The sequence below is a fragment of the Scyliorhinus canicula genome, chromosome 3 (assembly GCF_902713615.1).
Source record: "Scyliorhinus canicula chromosome 3, sScyCan1.1, whole genome shotgun sequence".
Lineage (NCBI taxonomy): Eukaryota > Metazoa > Chordata > Chondrichthyes > Carcharhiniformes > Scyliorhinidae > Scyliorhinus > Scyliorhinus canicula.
Window position 1 is genome coordinate 56,325,548 of NC_052148.1, and position 18,546 is coordinate 56,344,093.

General features: G+C 43.4%; 1 protein-coding gene across 1 annotated transcript; it reads left to right on the plus strand.

Annotated features, from left to right (window-relative positions):
- The first annotated feature begins 7,156 nt into the window (after window positions 1-7,156).
- Window positions 7,157-16,298, plus strand: st8sia3 (ST8 alpha-N-acetyl-neuraminide alpha-2,8-sialyltransferase 3). Its single transcript, XM_038790565.1, has 4 exons — window positions 7,157-7,617; window positions 11,555-11,677; window positions 12,799-13,356; window positions 14,654-16,298. Exons 1-4 carry the CDS (start codon window positions 7,439-7,441, stop codon window positions 14,937-14,939), a joined length of 1,146 nt encoding a protein of 381 aa, XP_038646493.1. The 5' UTR covers window positions 7,157-7,438; the 3' UTR covers window positions 14,940-16,298.
- Window positions 16,299-18,546: the final 2,248 nt, after the last annotated feature.

Genomic DNA, 18,546 nt, shown 5'->3' on the forward strand with positions numbered 1-18,546 from the left:
CAGGAAAGTGCAATTGTGACCACAACCAGATCAGTCATGATCTTACTCAACATTGGATCAGGCCTGAAGCACCAAATGGCCCCATCCTGCTCCTACTTGCTATGTTCCTATGTCCTTTACTCCTCTCTTCCAATTTACTTCAATTGGAAGGAAATGATTTGTGATATTTCACTGTTCTTAGTAATTCACAATATTATTAGACTTAGATAATACACTGGAGAGTCATATCCATGGCTGCTGATCACACAAAGATTGGCGGCACAGCTAGTAGTGTTGGCAGGAGCATAAAATTATATTGAGACGATGATAGATTAAGGGAGTAGATAAAACTGTGACAGATTAATTTTAACACAGGTTCATGTGAAGACCTCCATTTTCAACCAAAAATAGATAGATTCAATTTTATTTAACTTCTGAAAAACTAGGAACAGAGTCAGTCCAAAGAACGCGTTCATGTACTCAGATCACTAAAATGTGATAGTCAGGTACAAAAAATAATCTACATGGCTGATACAATGTAAGCTTTTATAACCAGGAGGTTAGAATATAAAGCGGATGTTGTTTTGTTCCAGCTATGCTAATTCCTGGTTAGACCTTATATGGAGTCCTGTGTAGAGTTAAGGCACTATGCCTTAGAAACAATATATTGTCACTGGAAGAAATGCTGTGCCAGTTCACTAAGGTGCTACTAGGTCTCCAACTGTTAGATTATGAGCAAAGATTACGTTAATTTTAGGCTTATATTCCATAGAAAGGCTGTTGAATTTTGAAAGGAATCCATCAAGATTTTATTTCCTTGGTGGCAAATACCATAACCTTCAAATCAGAGGCAGGCCATTCAGGAGAGAAGTTCGGAAATATTTTTTTATGCAAAAGGTGGCAAAGTGAGCAACTGTCTTCCACAAAAGAAACTGATAGATATTTGCTACTCAAGATTATTAAGAGGCACAGAGCCATGGCTGGCAGGAGGAGTTCGGATACAGGTCAGCTGTGATCTCATAGAATGGTGGAACAAAACCGAGGAGCTGATTGCTCCTGTTCTTTTGTCCCAGCTCTTCTACGCCAGTTTCCGTTGGGCATTGTTTTGGGATAGACAATGTCCCCCAGAAGAGAGGGAGCATAGTCAGGTTTAGAGAACTCTCAGGCAGAGTTTCCATGTCCTTCGCCAGGAGGATGAATATCAGCCAGTGGTCCAGATGAATGGATATGTGCTTGCTACTCATGGCCCATACGTGAGTCTGCTCCTGGACCAAGCACATGAACCGTTGAAGACAAGGTAGCAGGAACCATGGTCACTTTTCTACAGGTGGTGGGGAGGGGGGGGGGGGGGGGGGGGGGGGGGGGGGAAGGGTGAAGCCTGGTCACTCCTCACCTTCAAGAGCAACCCACATCCATTGCATTTAGTAGTGGACTGACAGCCCCATGGGATGTGCCTGCCAGAATTACTTAAGCAATAAAATTTCCCCAACACTAAAGATCCAGTGGGATCAGTGGCAGCAGTTTCCAACGGGGTGATCTCAGCATTTTAATGCTTGGCTCAAAGATCCATAGTTGCTATGCCCAATTACGTTCAAATGGTTGTTTGTCTGCGGCATGGTAATTCAGGTAGTTATAAAAATATTATAGATCCAGAGTGCTATTGAACACTATCACATGAACAACAGAAATTACCGCTGAAATGTTGCCATTAAAAATGATCAGGAGCACTACTCAAGACATCATCCGTTACTTATAAAAGGCTGCAAAAAGTGAGGGAGAAGTTAAGCCTGACTGCTGTAATTATATAGCATTTACAGATAATATGACTCCATATTTTTGACAGAGAAGGAGAAGAAAGATACAATCATGAATATAAATTGAAAGTTCACTTATAATTGTTAGCCAGTGAGGAAATATAGCAGATCCTTATCAAGTTTGATAAGCGGTGAAATCTCTGATGTTGAAAATGGTGTTGACACTAATTAAAACTGGTAGCGAGTGAGGCAATGTTTCTGCCTCCCCCCCCCCCCCCCCCCCCCCCCCCCACCCCCCGCCCACCACCACAAGTCGAATAAAGCTATTGCTTCACAGAATTACAGAACTGTTAGAGCGCAGAAAGCGACCATTCAGTCCATCATTTCTGCACCACCTCTATGAATGGGAATTTCACCGAGTGCATTCCTCTGCCTTCTCCCTGTAACCCTACACATTCTTCCTTTTCAGATACAAGACAGAAAATGCTGGACAATCTCAGTGGGTCTGACAGCATCCGTTGAGAGAGAAGGGACTTAAGGTTTCGAGAATGCTTTGAGAAAGAGTCATTGAGACTCGAAACGTATGCTCCTCTCTCCACAGATGCTCTCAGACCTGCTGAAATTGTCCAGTAATTTTTATTTTTGGTTCAGATTCCAGCATCGGCAGTAATTTGTTTTTAACTTCCTTTTCAGATAACAGTCTAATTTAATTTTGAATGCTTTGATTGAACCTGCCTGCACAACACACTCAGGTAGTGCATTCCAGACCCTAAACACTCGCTGTGCAGAAAGGTTTTTCCTCGTGTACCTTTAATTCTTTTACTAATTATGTTAAATCTCTGCCCTCTCATTCTCACTTGCCTATTTCATTTGCCCAAGCATATGCTTGACACTTTTCAAAAATTTGGGTGCCAAAATTCTGTCGGGCTGCACATACAGTTGAATCACACTTGCCAGGATACTTTGCTGCTATGCTCAGGAGACTTCCTCAGATCAGGTGGATTTTCCCCATTTAACATGCTCTGCCACTGGAAGGTCCTCTCAGATACCTGGGTGCTCCCAGGACTGTTTGTAACAAGGATTCTGTCGCATCAGAATGCTCCAGCATCAAATTGGCTCTGGCTAAGTCCGCCAACATATTTTAAAAAAATATTTTTATTAAAATTTTCCAGTTTTAACAATTTGACAATTAGACATATAAAACACATAATATTTACAGAATGAGATGGTTCTTATGTACAATTTATATGTTCTCCTTTCATCGGCCCTCCACCCTCTACTATTAAACGGGCTCCATTTTGGCCCCTTCTTCCGCCATGTGTGTTGTCCGGTTTCTTTCATTTTGGAATTGTTGCTGTTGCCCCTATGGCTTTGTTGGCAGGGGCTCTCTGTGCCCCCCTCACGCTTTCCCAGTATCCCCTCCTGATACCTCTCTGGATTCGTCCTTCCTGCCCCACCCCACCCTTGTTCCTTTCTGTTCTGTGTGGTCCTGTCTGCCCTCGTTGGTTCATCCTTCCCCTCCTATTCGCTATTGGCTTTGAACAGGTCCTGGAACAGGCTGACGAATAGACTTATGCTTTGTGGAAGCCCTTATCTAACCCTCGAATGGTGTACTTAATCTTCTCCAGGTGGAGAAATTCCAACAGGTTTGCCAGCTCCTGATCACCAGCCGAGCAGGATTCTCCGGCGGGCGATTAAGGAAGTAAAAGCCAGGGCATCGGCTCTCTTCTCCATATGTAGTTTTGGCTGGTCTGACACCTCGAAGGCTGCCACTCTCAGGCTTGGCTCCACCCTCACCCCCCCCCCCCCCCAACCTTTGACATTGTCTCAACGAAGGCTGTCCCGAACCCCACAAGTCTAGGGCAGGCCCAGAACATGTGGGCATGGTTGACAAGACCTCCATGGCACCGTTCACACTTATTTTACTGAAACTGTGACTTATTATCCATCCCTTATCAGTCTATCCATTCCTTCAACCCTGTTGATCACTCCATTCTCCTAGAAAGATTATTACATTGACCTCGCTGGGCCACAATCCAGCACCTGATAGGTCTGGCTTGATATGAAACCTGTAACTGCTTCCCCGTTCTGACCTTCAGCTGTGATTTCAGATCTGCAATCATCGTGTCTTATCATCAGATCCAATCAGCTTATTTGAAGATTGACCCTGCATCATTGCTGTGGATGTTCTGCTCATTTGCTTCAAAGAACAGGTTAAGATTGTAGGATTGTAGTAGGATCAGAGGCAGTAAGTCACTGGTCCCATTTTAATTCCCTTCCCCCCCTCCCCCTCCCCCATGGCCCTTTAACCATTCAATCTCCACAAAGCAGAGGACATTAAAAATCAAGCCCATGTCTTTGGCTGATATTTCCAATGGGAAGCTTGTACTGGAGAGGTTGAAAGACTAAGGACGGATTGTTGGGGATGCCAGAGGCAACAGTGGAGGTTGGGAAGATAGGCTACGGCTGCAGATGCCCTCGTAAGAATGTATTGAAACATTGAAAGAGGATGGCGTGGTCATTGTTTCAAAGACTACATTAAGGTAATGGGTGAGTTTTGTGAGGAGCGGAGTGATGAAAGCAGTTCTGAAAGAGAGGGGAGAGTACTAGAGGAGGAGAGCTTTTTATAATGTCAGCTTGTATAGGGAAATTAAAGACAGGCATGGTCTCAGGTTGGAGTAGATGGGTGGACAAGGGAAAAATGGGAATGTAGACGAGGAAGTTAAACAGATTGTCTCAATCTCAGCCCTACTCCTCACACTAATTGTTGGAAGTGAATGAGAAAGGGGCATGATAAAAGGGTTTAAGGAGAATGTTGATCATTTTGCTTTCCCGTGTAACTAAATAATGAGAAGATATGGCAGAGGAGACAGGTACCTTAGTGGTCAAGCCTGGCCTTGTTGTAGATTGATTACAGTTGACTACCAGACACACTCTATAGTACCAGATACACTCTATAGTACCAGATACACTCTATAGTACCAGACACAATCTAGTCTGTGTTTTTCATATTGAATGGAGTGAATATTTTGACCACACCAAGGGTAATAATAATAACATTAATCGCTTATTGTCACAAGTAGGCTTCAATGAAGTTACTGTGAAAAGTCTCTAGTCGCCACATTCTGGTGCCTGTTCGGGGAGACTGATATGGGAATTGAACCCGCGCTACTGCCTTGTTCTGCATTACAAGCCAGCTATTTAGCCCAGTGTGCTAAACCAGGGTAATAATCATAAAAGAAGAAAGATGTAGACAAGGACAACAAAGGTAGAGGAAAGCAAACAGTCTGTCAACAACAATCACTTGCATGCTTCAACATTGATATCGTCTGCCCATTTCCTATACCCATTTCCTCTACACCACCCTGTTAAAAACTCTCTGTTAAATTATTTATAGCTGCACTTTCAAACTTCTAACTGCCAAGCCTTTGGTCCTTCACTTGCCATGGTAACCTCTTCAGCTGTTCATCTGTTCAACCTCTGCCTCTTCTCTACCTTTGTAAATTAGCTGGCATCTGTGATGCCCTATCCCAATGCCCTAGCTGCTCGCTATGTGCCCAGTGAGTCACCACACATAGACACCTCTTTTAATCGAGTGAATAATATCTGAGCTAGTGCTGGTGAGAGTCAGAGTGATGCCGCCGGAGCTTCCACATTCTCGGCATCTGACTGAAAAAGGCCTTTGAGGAAAAGGATTTGAGGAAAATAGTGTGAAGGAAAAGCAGAGGAAAAGAAAACTCTCACCACCCTCTGGGTGAAAAATATTTTCCTCAAATCCCCTCACTTAAATTTATGCCCTCTCATTATTGACCCTTGAACTAAAGGAAGCAGCTGCTTCCTACCTGCCCTGTCCTTATCCCTCAAATTTCTTATATCCCTCAAGCAGGTCCACCCGCAGCCTTCTCTTCTCTAAAGAAAATATCTTGAGCCCATCCAGCCTCTCTTCATAGCTCCTGATGAGCATTCTGGTGAATCACCTTTGCACTCTCTCCAATGCAATCACGTCCTGCCAATAGAGAGGTGACCAGAACTGCACATGGTACTCCAGCTATAGCTTAACCAACGTTTAATGCAGGAAGGAGAAGGTAAAGGGGTAGATGATGCACCTTCTGTGATTGCAGGGGAAGGAGCCATGAGAAGGAGCCTATCATGGTTCTGGGAGGATGGGGAAGGGATGAGGGCAGAGGTGTGGCAATGGGTCAAACACAGTTGAGCACCCTTTCAACCACAGTGAGTGCGAACCTTTGTTTGAGGGAAAAGGCAGACATGTCAGAAGCACTGTTTTTGAAGATGGCATCATTGGACCAGATGGAACAGAGGTAAAGAAACTGGGAAAATGGGATGAAGTCCTGACAGAAGCAGGGTGTGAGGAGCTGAAGTTAAGGCAGCCATGGGGTCGATGGGCTTGTCATGAATATTGGTGGTCAGTCTATCACCAGAAGTGGGGCGGCAGGGTGGCACAGTGGTTGGCACAGCTGCCACACCGCACCAGGGCCCCGGGTTCAATTCCGGCCTCGAGTCACTGGCTGTGTGGAGTTTGTACATTCTTTCTGTGTCTGCATGGGTTTTCTCCAGGTGCTCCGCTTTCCTCTCTCAGTCCAAAGATGTGTCGGTCAGGTGGATTGCTAAATTGCCCCTTAATTGGGAAAAAAAATTGGGAACACTAAATTTATATTTAAAAAAAGAGATGGACCATGTGAAGATAAGAGGTGGATTTTAAAGCAAAATTGATCAATTTTTCCAGGTTCAGACAAAAGCATGAAGCAACACTGATACAGCTATCAATGCAATTGAAAAAGAATGGTGGGAGGAGGTCTGAGTAGGACTGGAACAAGGAATGTTCCACATACCCCACAAAAAACTTGCATAACACGTCAGCTCTGAAGAAGAGTCACGTGGACTCGAAAAGTTAACTCTCTCTCCAGAGATGCTACCAGACCTGCTGAGTGTATCCAGCATTATCCACTTTTATTTCAGATTTCCGGCGTTTATGTACCTCTTCAACAAGTTGTCATTAAAGTGTGCACTCCCATTCACTGTTCCTCCTTATATTAAAATAAAGACTTTCATTTACTAGCATCTGCCACCGGTCTGCCCATTTCCCTAAGTGTCCGCTTCTTGAAGATATGTTTACAGGTCTTCTTTGCTGCCTATCAAATGCATAATTGCTATTCATTAGCCCCCACCCATACCCTCCCCGTCCCCCAACACCATCACCACCCCGACCAAAATATCTGTCTCTTTATTCCCCATGTGGCAGGTCTAATTGTTTTTTTTTCTAAATGCAGTCAATATAAGTCAAGTAACAACACACATATCCCTGCTGCTCTTTTTTTTATTGAAACGCACTCAGGCATTTACTAAGGGTTCATTAATAAAAGCCTTAAGCTTGCCGGGTAAGTGGAGAAAGCCTATTCCAGTCACATTCAGCCTGCAGCCGGGGAATGGATGGAGGCTGCGCTGGTGCAGTGTGCATGTGGAGTGTGGGGGTATCACAGAGCAACGCGACGTATCACCAACGCAACCACCTACCATCTCTGCATTGCAGAATTTTGACTCCGTCCATTTTTATTTCACATATAAAAGCAGAACAATATAACCGACTTACTTTTCTTCCTTTTGTTTCTCTCTCTCTCTCCCTCTCCTGTTAAGATAAACGAAAAGATATGGGCCTGGTGTCGTTTTACTGTTGAGGTGTTTGCACTATGAGGATTTGCAGAATGGTTCGCATGGCGAGTGTGCTGGGTTTGGTGATGTTAAGCGTCGCTCTGCTTATTCTATCATTGATCAGCTATGTCTCACTCAAAAAGGACAACCTCTTCTCCACCCCGAGATATCTCGGTTCAGCCGGCCCTCGGCTCTATATGTTACACAGTGGATTTCGGTAAGTGTAGAATTATTTTTTTTAACATGCCTGAGATCAAAGTCAACAGAATCTGTTGGAAAAAAAATTAGACGTTTTGTCAGTTTGCAGCCCCGGTGCCCGCCTTGCGGCCCAATCGATTGACTTCAGCCTTCAAAGCAAAGAAAACCAACCCTTTATTATTTATTTTTCAGTCAGTAATAATGGTGTTGTGTGAGAGGAGCACGCAGGGCCCGCGCGCCCTCGCGAGCGGGCAGCATCTGGGTGCGTGTCGTGATGCTGACATGTTCAGTCTGCCCCCCCCCCCCCCCCTCCCGCCACCACCTTCAGGCACCACTATGGAATCGGCATATTTTAGACCTATATACCCCGCCTCCACGCCGTGGGGGAGGCTAGACCAGATGTTTGCAGCATAAATGGATTGTAGTCCATTGCAGAATGATGTGCAGCTGCCTGTCGCTTTGTTATCCGCACAGTGGTCCTCGCGGGGCCTGGCGGTGCTGCATCCCTCGCTCCCGCTGTTCCTGGGGCATTGATTATTTCCCACAGCACCGTCATTCCTCCTTTAAGGTGTGGGGGGGGGGGGGGGGTGGAGGGGAGGCAAATGCTTCAGTCGGAGCTGTTGCTGCATGTGTGTGTATAACTAAATTGTAATTGTCTAGGATTCACTGTGATGACAAATATCATACCATCAAATACGCCCACCCTTATATCTCTAAAACAAATAACATCTGTGTTGTGCAAAGACTGCAGCGTTGCTGGCATCAGCAGGCAGGAGCCGGCACGCTTAGGAAATTTGTGCAAAACTGACTTGACATTCAAATCTGAAGACGAGATGCAGAGCTAGATTGGGGAGCGTCATAACCAAATGACCATCTTCCTTTCAAAAAAAACAAGGAATCTGTGCCTTTTTTTGTAATGCCCATCCAAAGGTGTAATTAATTCCTTTGCCTTTCAATTCCCAAACTATCTACTCCATGCCTTTCTTAAGACCTATTACCAAAATTGAGGTTTTAAAAACCTAGACAGCAGAACTTTGTGCCGGTATTCTTCGGCTTCTAAGTGTCCAAAGGTTAGGTGGGGTTAAAGGGATAGGGCGGGGATTGAGTCTGTGTCGGGTGGTCCGTGCAAATTCGATGGGTCGAATGGTCTCCTTCAGCTCTGTAGGGGATTCTCCTATTCTGTACAAAAACATCAAGGGACATCTGTTCTAAATGTTCCTGTAAATAATCAGAAGTTTGGAATGGGGAGGTGTGTGTGTGTGGGGGGGGGGGGGGGGGGGGGGGTCACGTAAGGGCCGGGGGTTGAGGTTGGTGATTCTTACAGTTTCTGGAATTGAGATGTTACAGTGCAACCTTTAAAACGTTGTTTGTCCAAGCCAGTTAGTTCACGATATTTATTTATATGAAGGTTCTTTAACACAGATAGCAACTTGCATTTGTATAGCGCCTTTTATGTCGCAAAACATCCCAGTATGTTTCTCAAGAAAGTAATCAAACACAAATTGACATGGAGCAAAAGGAGACACTGCCATGAGTGTCTCACAGCTTGGTCAAGGAGGTAGGATTTAAGAGTCATCAAAGGTAGGAGGTACAGTGGAGGATTTCAGTGCTTGGGGCCACAATGATTGAAGGCATAGCAACCAATTGAGGGGCAAAGAATGCACAATGGGTCAGAATTATGACAATTCTTACTCTTACTCTTAAGTAAACGAGAAGATTCAACTACAGATATATATTTTACCGAGGTCAGGGACACGATCCAATGTAAAATCAAGCAAATTTAAAACTAACAATTCGATTAGCAGGATAGGTGATGAGTTCTATTGGGCATTGTCAAAAGTAGAAATGCAATAGATAATATTGAATCCATTGTCATTGAGCCAACTAAAATGGAACACCATGCATTTCAAAAGCCCCTCATAAGAAAGACTTGCATCTAACATGTTTTACAATCTCAGGGCGTCCCAACGTGTTGTCAGCCAGTGAAACACTCTACTTTTGTAATGTAGTCACTGTTGTCATGTAGGCATGAAACATGGATTCCGGGGTCAACATATTGACACTTGCAAGTATCTCCACATCTGCATAACTGCTACAAAGAGAGCACACCAGGAAACGAAAAGGAATGTCAAAGAATCATTACAACTAAGGACATTTCAGAATTGGAAGCTAGTAAATCTGCTATGCATATTTGAAAAAGAGGGATCAAATCTGACCTGATCACTGTAGGTCCACCCACCATGTGTTAGGATAGGGAAAAAAATAGAAGGCGTTGGCTGGAGAAGTACCTATATAGCAAAAGGTGCATAAGAAGCAGTTAGCCTGGATTGAGCAGAGGAGATCCTAATTGATAAATCTCCTGGATCCATCCCGACTTTGTTGCAAATCAACTAGGTAGTGGAATTCTGGAAAATACCATTTATTTAGACTCTCAGAAAGTCACTAAACAACAAGAAGTTGCAAATAGAACTGAAAATCAGGAGAACCCAGAGCAGTACTTCGGTAAAAGGATGGGTAAGCAGAATGGGAATGAAAATACTAACCAAAGAATAAGTATCAGAATACATGAAGGTTCTAAAGGAGTAGGCTATTGATTCAACAATGTAGAAAAGCAATTTAAATAAAATATATTAAGACTTCAGGATATTTAACTGGCCAGTGGAAACCATGTCTGCTGAGGCTATAGAAATATGTATATTATACATGTACTGTCCATAGACCAGGAGCCAAAACGTTAGGTAATTTCAAGAAGGAATTAGATATAGCTCTTGTGGCTAAAGGGATAAAGGGATATGGGGGGAGGTGGGATCAAGGTTTTGAACTTGATGATTAGCCATGATCGTAATGAATGGCGGAGCAGGCTCGAGGGGCCGAATGGCCTCCTCCTGCTTCTGTTTTCTATGTATGTTTCTATGTAGACCATACATGCGACCAGTTACAACTTTGCTCCGCCTCTTCAGATGTAGTGGGTGCAATAACAAGATTAGTCACAAGTATCAGCTGAAAGATTAAAGAGATGCAGTCCCCACAATGAAGAAAGAAAACATGACTGAGGAGGAAACTTCACTGAGTTTGAAAAAGTAATACACGATGCCTAACATTAAAATTGGGGGATTTAAACCATATTTATATCCTTCTTGGGATAATCTAGTTAACTGGTAGAGTCAAAGATGCCAGGAGGAACGACCTGCCTGGACTGTGCGCAGAATGATACTCTTCGTTGTACCTGGGTACACCTGACAATAAATCTAAATCTAAAAGAAACAGGAGCGTTCAGAATGCAAAGGGAAGACGGGTGAGTAATTCCAGAAAGAGGAGCTTGCCTCAGCTGAGCAACATGTTCCTCCCTCGGTTTCCTCCACGTACACGGAACGGGCATTTAATTGGGAAAAACTAGAGAGGGGTTCTCAGGATGAAACAGCAGCAAATTGGACAATGGGATCTGTAGGGTACACTCGCCCTGTATGAAAAGGCGTTATTACATGGGAGGCAGCAGCAGCGGGGACTGTACAAGGGAGATCTCCCAGAAGGACCCAGCTGAAAGTTGCTAACGGAAAGAACTAAATTGCAAAAAATACTAGTAATAGGGCAGGGATATATTTTCAGATATCAAGAACAGTTTGCTGGGGTGCAGGATCTAGTTTCGAGTGCTCGAGGCGTTTGAACAAAGCAATTTGTCGAATTTTTAGCCCTAACTTGGTTTGATCAGTAACTTTAAGCGTCTATTTGGAAGATGTCGGGGGGGCGGGGGTCTGCTGCGCATGCGCTTTCTGGACGTGCCCAGAAATGATCAAATAAATGCTATCAATAAATTGAAATAACGCTTATTTATTATAAACAGGCAAATGTTTGTAGCCAATACAGCTCTTTCGTCAACCGAGCCGTGTAAATTGGCGAGTGGCATGGATGAACCCACAAGGCAATGCTCTAAACATTGGTGGCCATTATTCCTGCAGGTCACAGTTTTCGTTGAAGTTTCTGGATCCATCTTTTTTGCCAGCTGGAAGTGGCCTTAACGACAATGTTCGTGGGAAACCTATGAAGTGGGCTTTCAACACAACTTCTTATTTAAAACAAAGGCAAGTCGCTCTGCAAACTGTAAAGTTCCAAGTGTATATAATTCTTCCCTCTTGATTTCATATTTTCAGAAGTTGCAGAGTCCGTTCTCATGCTCCTTGCACTGCCCCCCACCACCACTCCTATAATGGGGAGGTCTTTAAAAAAATCAGGCTTGGAGGGCCGAAGGACCTGTTCCTGTGCTGTACTTTTCTTTGTTCTTTTGTTCTTTGTTCCTGGTGCAGTCTTCATTATGGGAGATAAGAACAAATTACTGCGGATGCTGGAATCTGAAACAAAATTAGAAAATACTGAACAATCTCAGCGAGGCTGACAGCATTTGTGGTGAGAAAAGGGAGCTGACGTTTTGAGAATGCTTTGACAAAGAGTCGCCCAGACTCGAAACGTTAGCTGCCTTCTCTGTCCACAGATGCTGTCAGCCCGGCTGAGATTGTCCAGTATTTTCTGGTTTTGGTACATTATGGGGGGGATGGGTACGGTCACTGGGCTAATAATCCAGATGTCTAGACCTCATGGGGACATGGGTTCAAATCCTACAACCACACAATGAATAGATCTAGAATTAAAAGCTATCTCAGTAATGGTGACCATGAAACCATTATCAATTGTGGTAAACACATCTGGTTCACCAATGTCCTTTAGGGAAGGAAATCTGACGGCTTTACCTGGTCTGGTCTACATGCCATGGTCCAAACCCACAGCAGTGTGGTTAACACTTAACTGCCTGCTGAAATGGCCTCGCAAGCCACTCAGCTCAAGGGAAATTAGGGATGGGCAATAGATGCTGACTTTGCCAGTGACATCCCAAACCTCATGAAAGAAGTTGAACAAAGTTATGTAAAACTATTCCAAGTCACGATTAGAGATACAATTAAGAGTGTGAATGGGACGTCTCACTGCGCTATCAGTAATAGGCATATTGCAAAGTTACAGCTTCTCAAAAGGAAGGGTTTTAATAATCAGGATGTATTTATTCCTCCCTTGCGGGCCTTCTTGATTCCATTTATTTCTCTAACAGTTCAAACCTACAGAGAAATGCCTCCTAGAAGTGTGCGATCTGAATTCAAATCCATTCTGGAGAGTGAACTGAATTAACTCATTCTATATTTAACTTTTGTTTCAGAAAAGACATCAGTCGCTATGTCGATATTTATAAAAATTTCACCTTGGTTAAGAAAAGCGTGAGAGTTGGACAATTGCTGCATTATGACTATTCCAACCACAAATACGTGTTTTCCGTCAGCAATAGTTTCCGATCGTTGCTCCCCGATGTGCCGCCCATCTTAAAGATGCACTACAACACGTGTGCGGTGGTGGGGAATAGTGGGATCCTCATCGGGAGCCATTGCGGAGCTGACATCGATAAATCCGATTTCGTGTTCCGCTGCAATTTCGCCCCTACTGAATCTTTCGAAAAAGATGTCGGCAAAAAGACCAACCTCACTACCTTCAACCCAAGCATCCTGGAAAAGTACTACAACAACCTGCTAACGATCCAAGATCGAAACAAGTTTTTCCTGAATCTCAAAAAGCTGGATGGAGCCATTCTCTGGATCCCCGCTTTTTTCTTCCACACTTCCGCTCCAGTGACAAGAACGTTGGTAGATTTCTTTATAGAGCACAGGGCCCAACTGAAGGTTCAATTGGCTTGGCCTGGGAATATAATGCAACATATCAATAAGTAAGTATGCTAAGGTTCAATAAATATTCCTAAAATGGCCCAAGTCAGGGATTCCAATTATAGCATTCAATTGCATAATTCTGACAACGCAAGTTGAGTTTTAACCTGCTGTTCTTTTCTCTTTGTTTCTCGTGTTCCTCATTGGTTCCGGGTTCCACGCTTTCTTCAACCCGTGTCTTCTCTGAAACTTTGCTCAAAAGCATTCCTTCCAAATGTATCTCCCACCCCACATGGGCCAGAAGTCTAGGAGCAAAACTGCCTGGAAACTCTTTATTCGCCCCACTGTTTATCCCCGAAAAGTGACATTTATATCATAGTGACCACCGTTTTAAAATGTTAAAGTTAATAATGATCAGAGACGTGCACCTGGAAAAGACATTTTATCCGCCAATCGCTCAAGTGTTTCTCCACATGTTCCATAGCATCCTGAGTTCAGGGTTATCCTCACTCCAGTCCCTCCCGCACAGCCTGTTCCAGCTCCAATTCTTGGAGAAAGGTTCATCACCTTTCTCGCCTCATCTCTAGCCTCCGCCGTGGACCACCGAGGACATTCTCCCCGCCCTTTTGATTCTGATTCCGGATTCACCCACCAGCTTTCATTCCCGGGAACAAGACAAACCACTGCTCGCCCCCGCAGCCCAGATGACTCGTGTGCCCGCTATTCTCTCACAGACAACTTCAATTCTGAATATTGGGATTAATTAAACTATTAAGTATTTATTTTAGCACCGTAAGTCAGGAAAATCATTCACCTGTTGGAAATGTGCATGAACATTTGGAATGATGGATTCAGAATAATGTTTTGGATGTTTTGGATCTGCTAAGGGGCCCCTACCACCTCCCCCCTTTGTAACCCTGGTCCTGGATCCGGGTTCAGACTCTGAGTTTCCACTCCTTCCCAAACCATGGCCTCATCCACGCCACACGAAGCCAAGGTGGGTTACAGCGGCGGGGGCAGGAGGTGGAGGGGGGGGGGGGGGGGGAATATTATCAAAGTTTTGAAACTCCAATCGGATATTAAGAGAGAGAAATAATTCGTTTAGTGGACCCCATACAGAAAGCTATGCTGGAAATGTAAGAATGTGGAAGATAAGGGACGGTCTGGGAACAACTCACACACACAGAGGGAAACCGGTGGAAGATAAAGTAGCATCGAGGCATAAAGAAAAGAGTAGAAGATCAATTGTAGGACAAGTCGGTGTGGGGGCAGTTTTCATTATTTTAAAAATCCACTAGATTGTTTTTGTTAATTGCACATTTGTTTTGTTTAACTTTTTGTTGCTTTACCATTGAACAGATATTGGAAAACTAAACAATTGGCGCCAAAGCGCCTAAGTACAGGCATCCTGATGTATACATTGGCTTCTGCCATTTGCGAGGAGATTCACCTGTACGGATTTTGGCCTTTCGCGTGGGATCCCAACACGGGGAAGGAGTTGCCCTATCACTACTATGACAAAAAGGGGACGAAATTCACCACCAAATGGCAAGAGTCCCATCAGCTTCCGGCAGAATTCAAGCTGTTGTTCAAACTGCACAACGACGGCCTGACCAAACTGACTCTTTCACACTGTGCCTCTTAATGGGATGCGTTTGAAGTGCCAAGTCATTCCTTCGTTTTCATTCTTGTTCGGTTTATGTTTCAAAGTGCATTTTTGTACCCAACGCCTCGGCGACGCTTCGTGGAACACAACTCCAATCCATTCGAGCACTGTGCCACCCACCTGCTCATGACTTTCCGTGTACCTCCGTGTAGTAAACATTTATTGTAGACTGGGGAGTGCTTGGGCCTTTGTTGGGTCTTTTGCCCAACCTCTGTCCAAAGGTTGGACCTTTCCTTTACAAATAACCGAATGAATGTATTGGACAACAAGAACATGTTTATAGGTATCAACTGGCAGATGGTGAGAGGGAATGGCCTGGCATTATCCAGCCCTGGGATGCTGGAGGTGGCACCCAATCAAATTAGGGATAAGTTAAGGTGGCCTCACCAGCAAAGCCCAAGTCCCGCCAATTAATATGAAATAAACCCTGCTGTTAAAATCGCTCAGGTTGTTTTACAGAATGCAGTGAAAACATATATACATTAAATATATATATATTAAAGGGGGGGGGGGGGGTATAACTCAGTGATTTTGCCCAGGGACTTTTTTACCTGATCTTTGCCTGTTTCAATAGTGCCAAGATAATAAAGCCACGCCGTCTGCATTTTCAGCGTGCTCCGCAAGGGAGTTGCTCCAATCATCTTACTTCAGATCCTGCCCTTTTTTTGTTGTTGCAAGTTTGAGGTCAATTTCTTTAAAGATTTTTACACGAAGCAGCCAGCCAAATCTATGTACGCTGGCTGATTTATAAGGCCCAGTAGGCCGTAAAATAATGAATAGCACCACCAACAACGGTTCAAGCAGAAAAGAGTCTCTACAACCCCCTTCTTGTAGTTCAGATAGACCCTGGAAGGAACGGTCGAGTATCGGAGAATGAAAGAGGATTGCAAAGTAATTGTTTATTTAAACATATCCGTAAATGGAAAGCATTTGATATCTTTCCAAATCCTGTTGATATAGAATATCTTACATGGCTGTCAAAGTGGACATGCGAGTCTTTTGTATGTACGTGGCACTCTTTTTTTTTAACATCCAATGAACGGTAAATGTACTACTTTTGTATCGGTACTTAAAAAAGACGTTTTACTTCCTTCACAGCTTCAAAAGAGACAAATGAGTATTGAAGTTATATTGAATACGTTTTCTTTTGCTGGTTTAAGTAACTGCAAGGTTGATCTATGTTCCTGCCGCGATGTTAAAGCAGGGCTTTCAAGAGGTGATCTCAATTCTATGTTGTATTGCGAAATTGAAGAATTTTATTGATTCTTGTCTGTAAATATTTTTCTCACGCCTGCTATTGTTCATCTATATTAAATTACTTATTAAATTCTGTGAGAATTTTGTTTCAGTGGCATGACGAGTTGTTGGCGACTATATAAAGACATTTGAATCAATACTTCGCTCACACATTGATGCTAACACCGCATAGAGCTCCACTAAAACATGAGAGAAAGTTTTGCATTTACAGTATCATGAGCAGTTCTACTTTACTTAGAGCATATTACTGTAGTTATCTTGGATACAATCGTGTGCAGCACTGTGAAAATAAACAGGTTACCGTCTTCGAACTACAGACAGAAAAGTCATGACCACACCGAGGTGCACATGAATGTTCAAACACCAGAATGAGCTTGCCCCAAAATAAATGTCCAGCTACAGGATTTTTCTTTTTAAAGCACCGCACCTCACCGGAATGTTCTCAACGGGTTAGAACAAATCTAGTCTGACTTGACATTGGTGCAGAATTAAAATTGTTATTTTCAAATTGCCTTAAACGGGGCGATTTCATATGGTAGATGCATATAAATAACCGGTAAACTAAGGTGTAGTTGGTTAACCGTAGGCCAACTTTAACCCATTAATTAGTCCCACGAATTCCACCGGCTCGCCCTCAATACAGTGTGCACACAAATACCAGGAATTTTCCCATTTTGTGACAATGTCGGTCGAGCCTTTCCAGTTCCCATACACACGCCCTGTTTGTATTTGACCGCCTTTCTCGAGTTGGGCAATGTTGTCCTGCAAGTTAGACTCCTTAATATGTTTTATTTATTTCGTACGGCGCTCTCACTTCCTCCTATCCTTGCTGAAACAGGGGACAGGAGAATGCTGACTGTTGCTCTCCCTCAATTCAATCCTTAGTTTTACTGAGTCAACCACGGTCATTTGATCAATATTTTAAACAATCCATATCATTAATCAAGGTGTCCACCTACCATCAGCGAGCCGGCCTTGCACGGTTAGACACGCAGATGTAAATCTCGCCAAAACCGGGAGATGGAAGTTGTTTACACCCTCCACCCCCATTCCCTTTTCTGCCACATCAAAAATAGTTTACAAATATTTTAAATTAATTCTTATCATGGAACGAAAGAAACCAGTCCCGCCGCACAACCCATAACACATACAAAATGAATGGTACAAAGTGACATGAAGAGTGAGATCATTTCTATTCCTCAAAACCAGAAAATTTCACACGCGCTTTATGAGCATCAATTGTGATTGGTGCCTGAAAGTTTTAAATTCAAGAATACAAGTGTTATTTGTAAATTTGACCAGCCCCAGTGAAGTGTCCCTTCTGTGCAATTATTTAAATTATTCTTATTAGAAAGCCCCGTGATTATTTTCTACTAAAACTCACACCGCGTGACCAGATCTATTAGAAAATGTCTAATTATGAAACCAGTTAATAAAGATTTAGATAGGTGTCTTTGAACGAACTGTACCTGATATGTGTTAATAACAGGTGTAACATGCTGCAAGGGTACGACTCCTTAGCATTTCCGCATTAACGACTGTCAGGGTACAGAACGTTGCCTCTTTTATAATCCTAACCGTGTCGACACACTATATACTTATATTTTCAGATATGGTTAAGTTTGCAGTTGACATGCACTTTCTCCTCGTTCTGTCTGAAGCTCTGTACCTACTGAACACATACGCCGAGTTAGTAGGAATGTAATTACTCCCCGGAATTTGGTTTAAGTTTCAGTCACTTTCACTGCCATGCGTTAACAATGGTGGACTTCAGAGAACTGGCACTGCAAGAGGTTAAAGCTGCAGCATCAGGGAGGTCCATACTGTTTGTGAAGAGTTCCTCTTCAATATCCTATCGACAACAACCTCACAAGAGGGAGAACTACCGAGCTTCGAGCAAGAGAGAAGCTACGATGGTCGAATAAATTGGAGTACGTTTATAACATATAATTGTTTATCAGGCATAACATTGAGAAACCTGTGAGCAACTTATTCAGTATTGCTCGGCAAGCAGCGGACACACACAGACATGCACACACGTATTCAACGCGAATACTATTAAATCCTCAGCGCCCATCAATCCATACGGGAAAAGTTTCTCAACACCTGCAAAAATCCTAAATTACAACACCCTATATGGCTTCTCGCATATCCCTAAGTACTTGAATCTTGCGTCTTACAAGTCGTTGAAAATATACATTACTGCGCAGACATTGCTATTTAAATCAGGAATTAAAATGTATCCTTTGATTTACAGGAAATATGTTAATGGAGGGGGACAATCCTATTTCGTTTATTAATAAGTAATGGGGGTGTCTGTCAACTATGT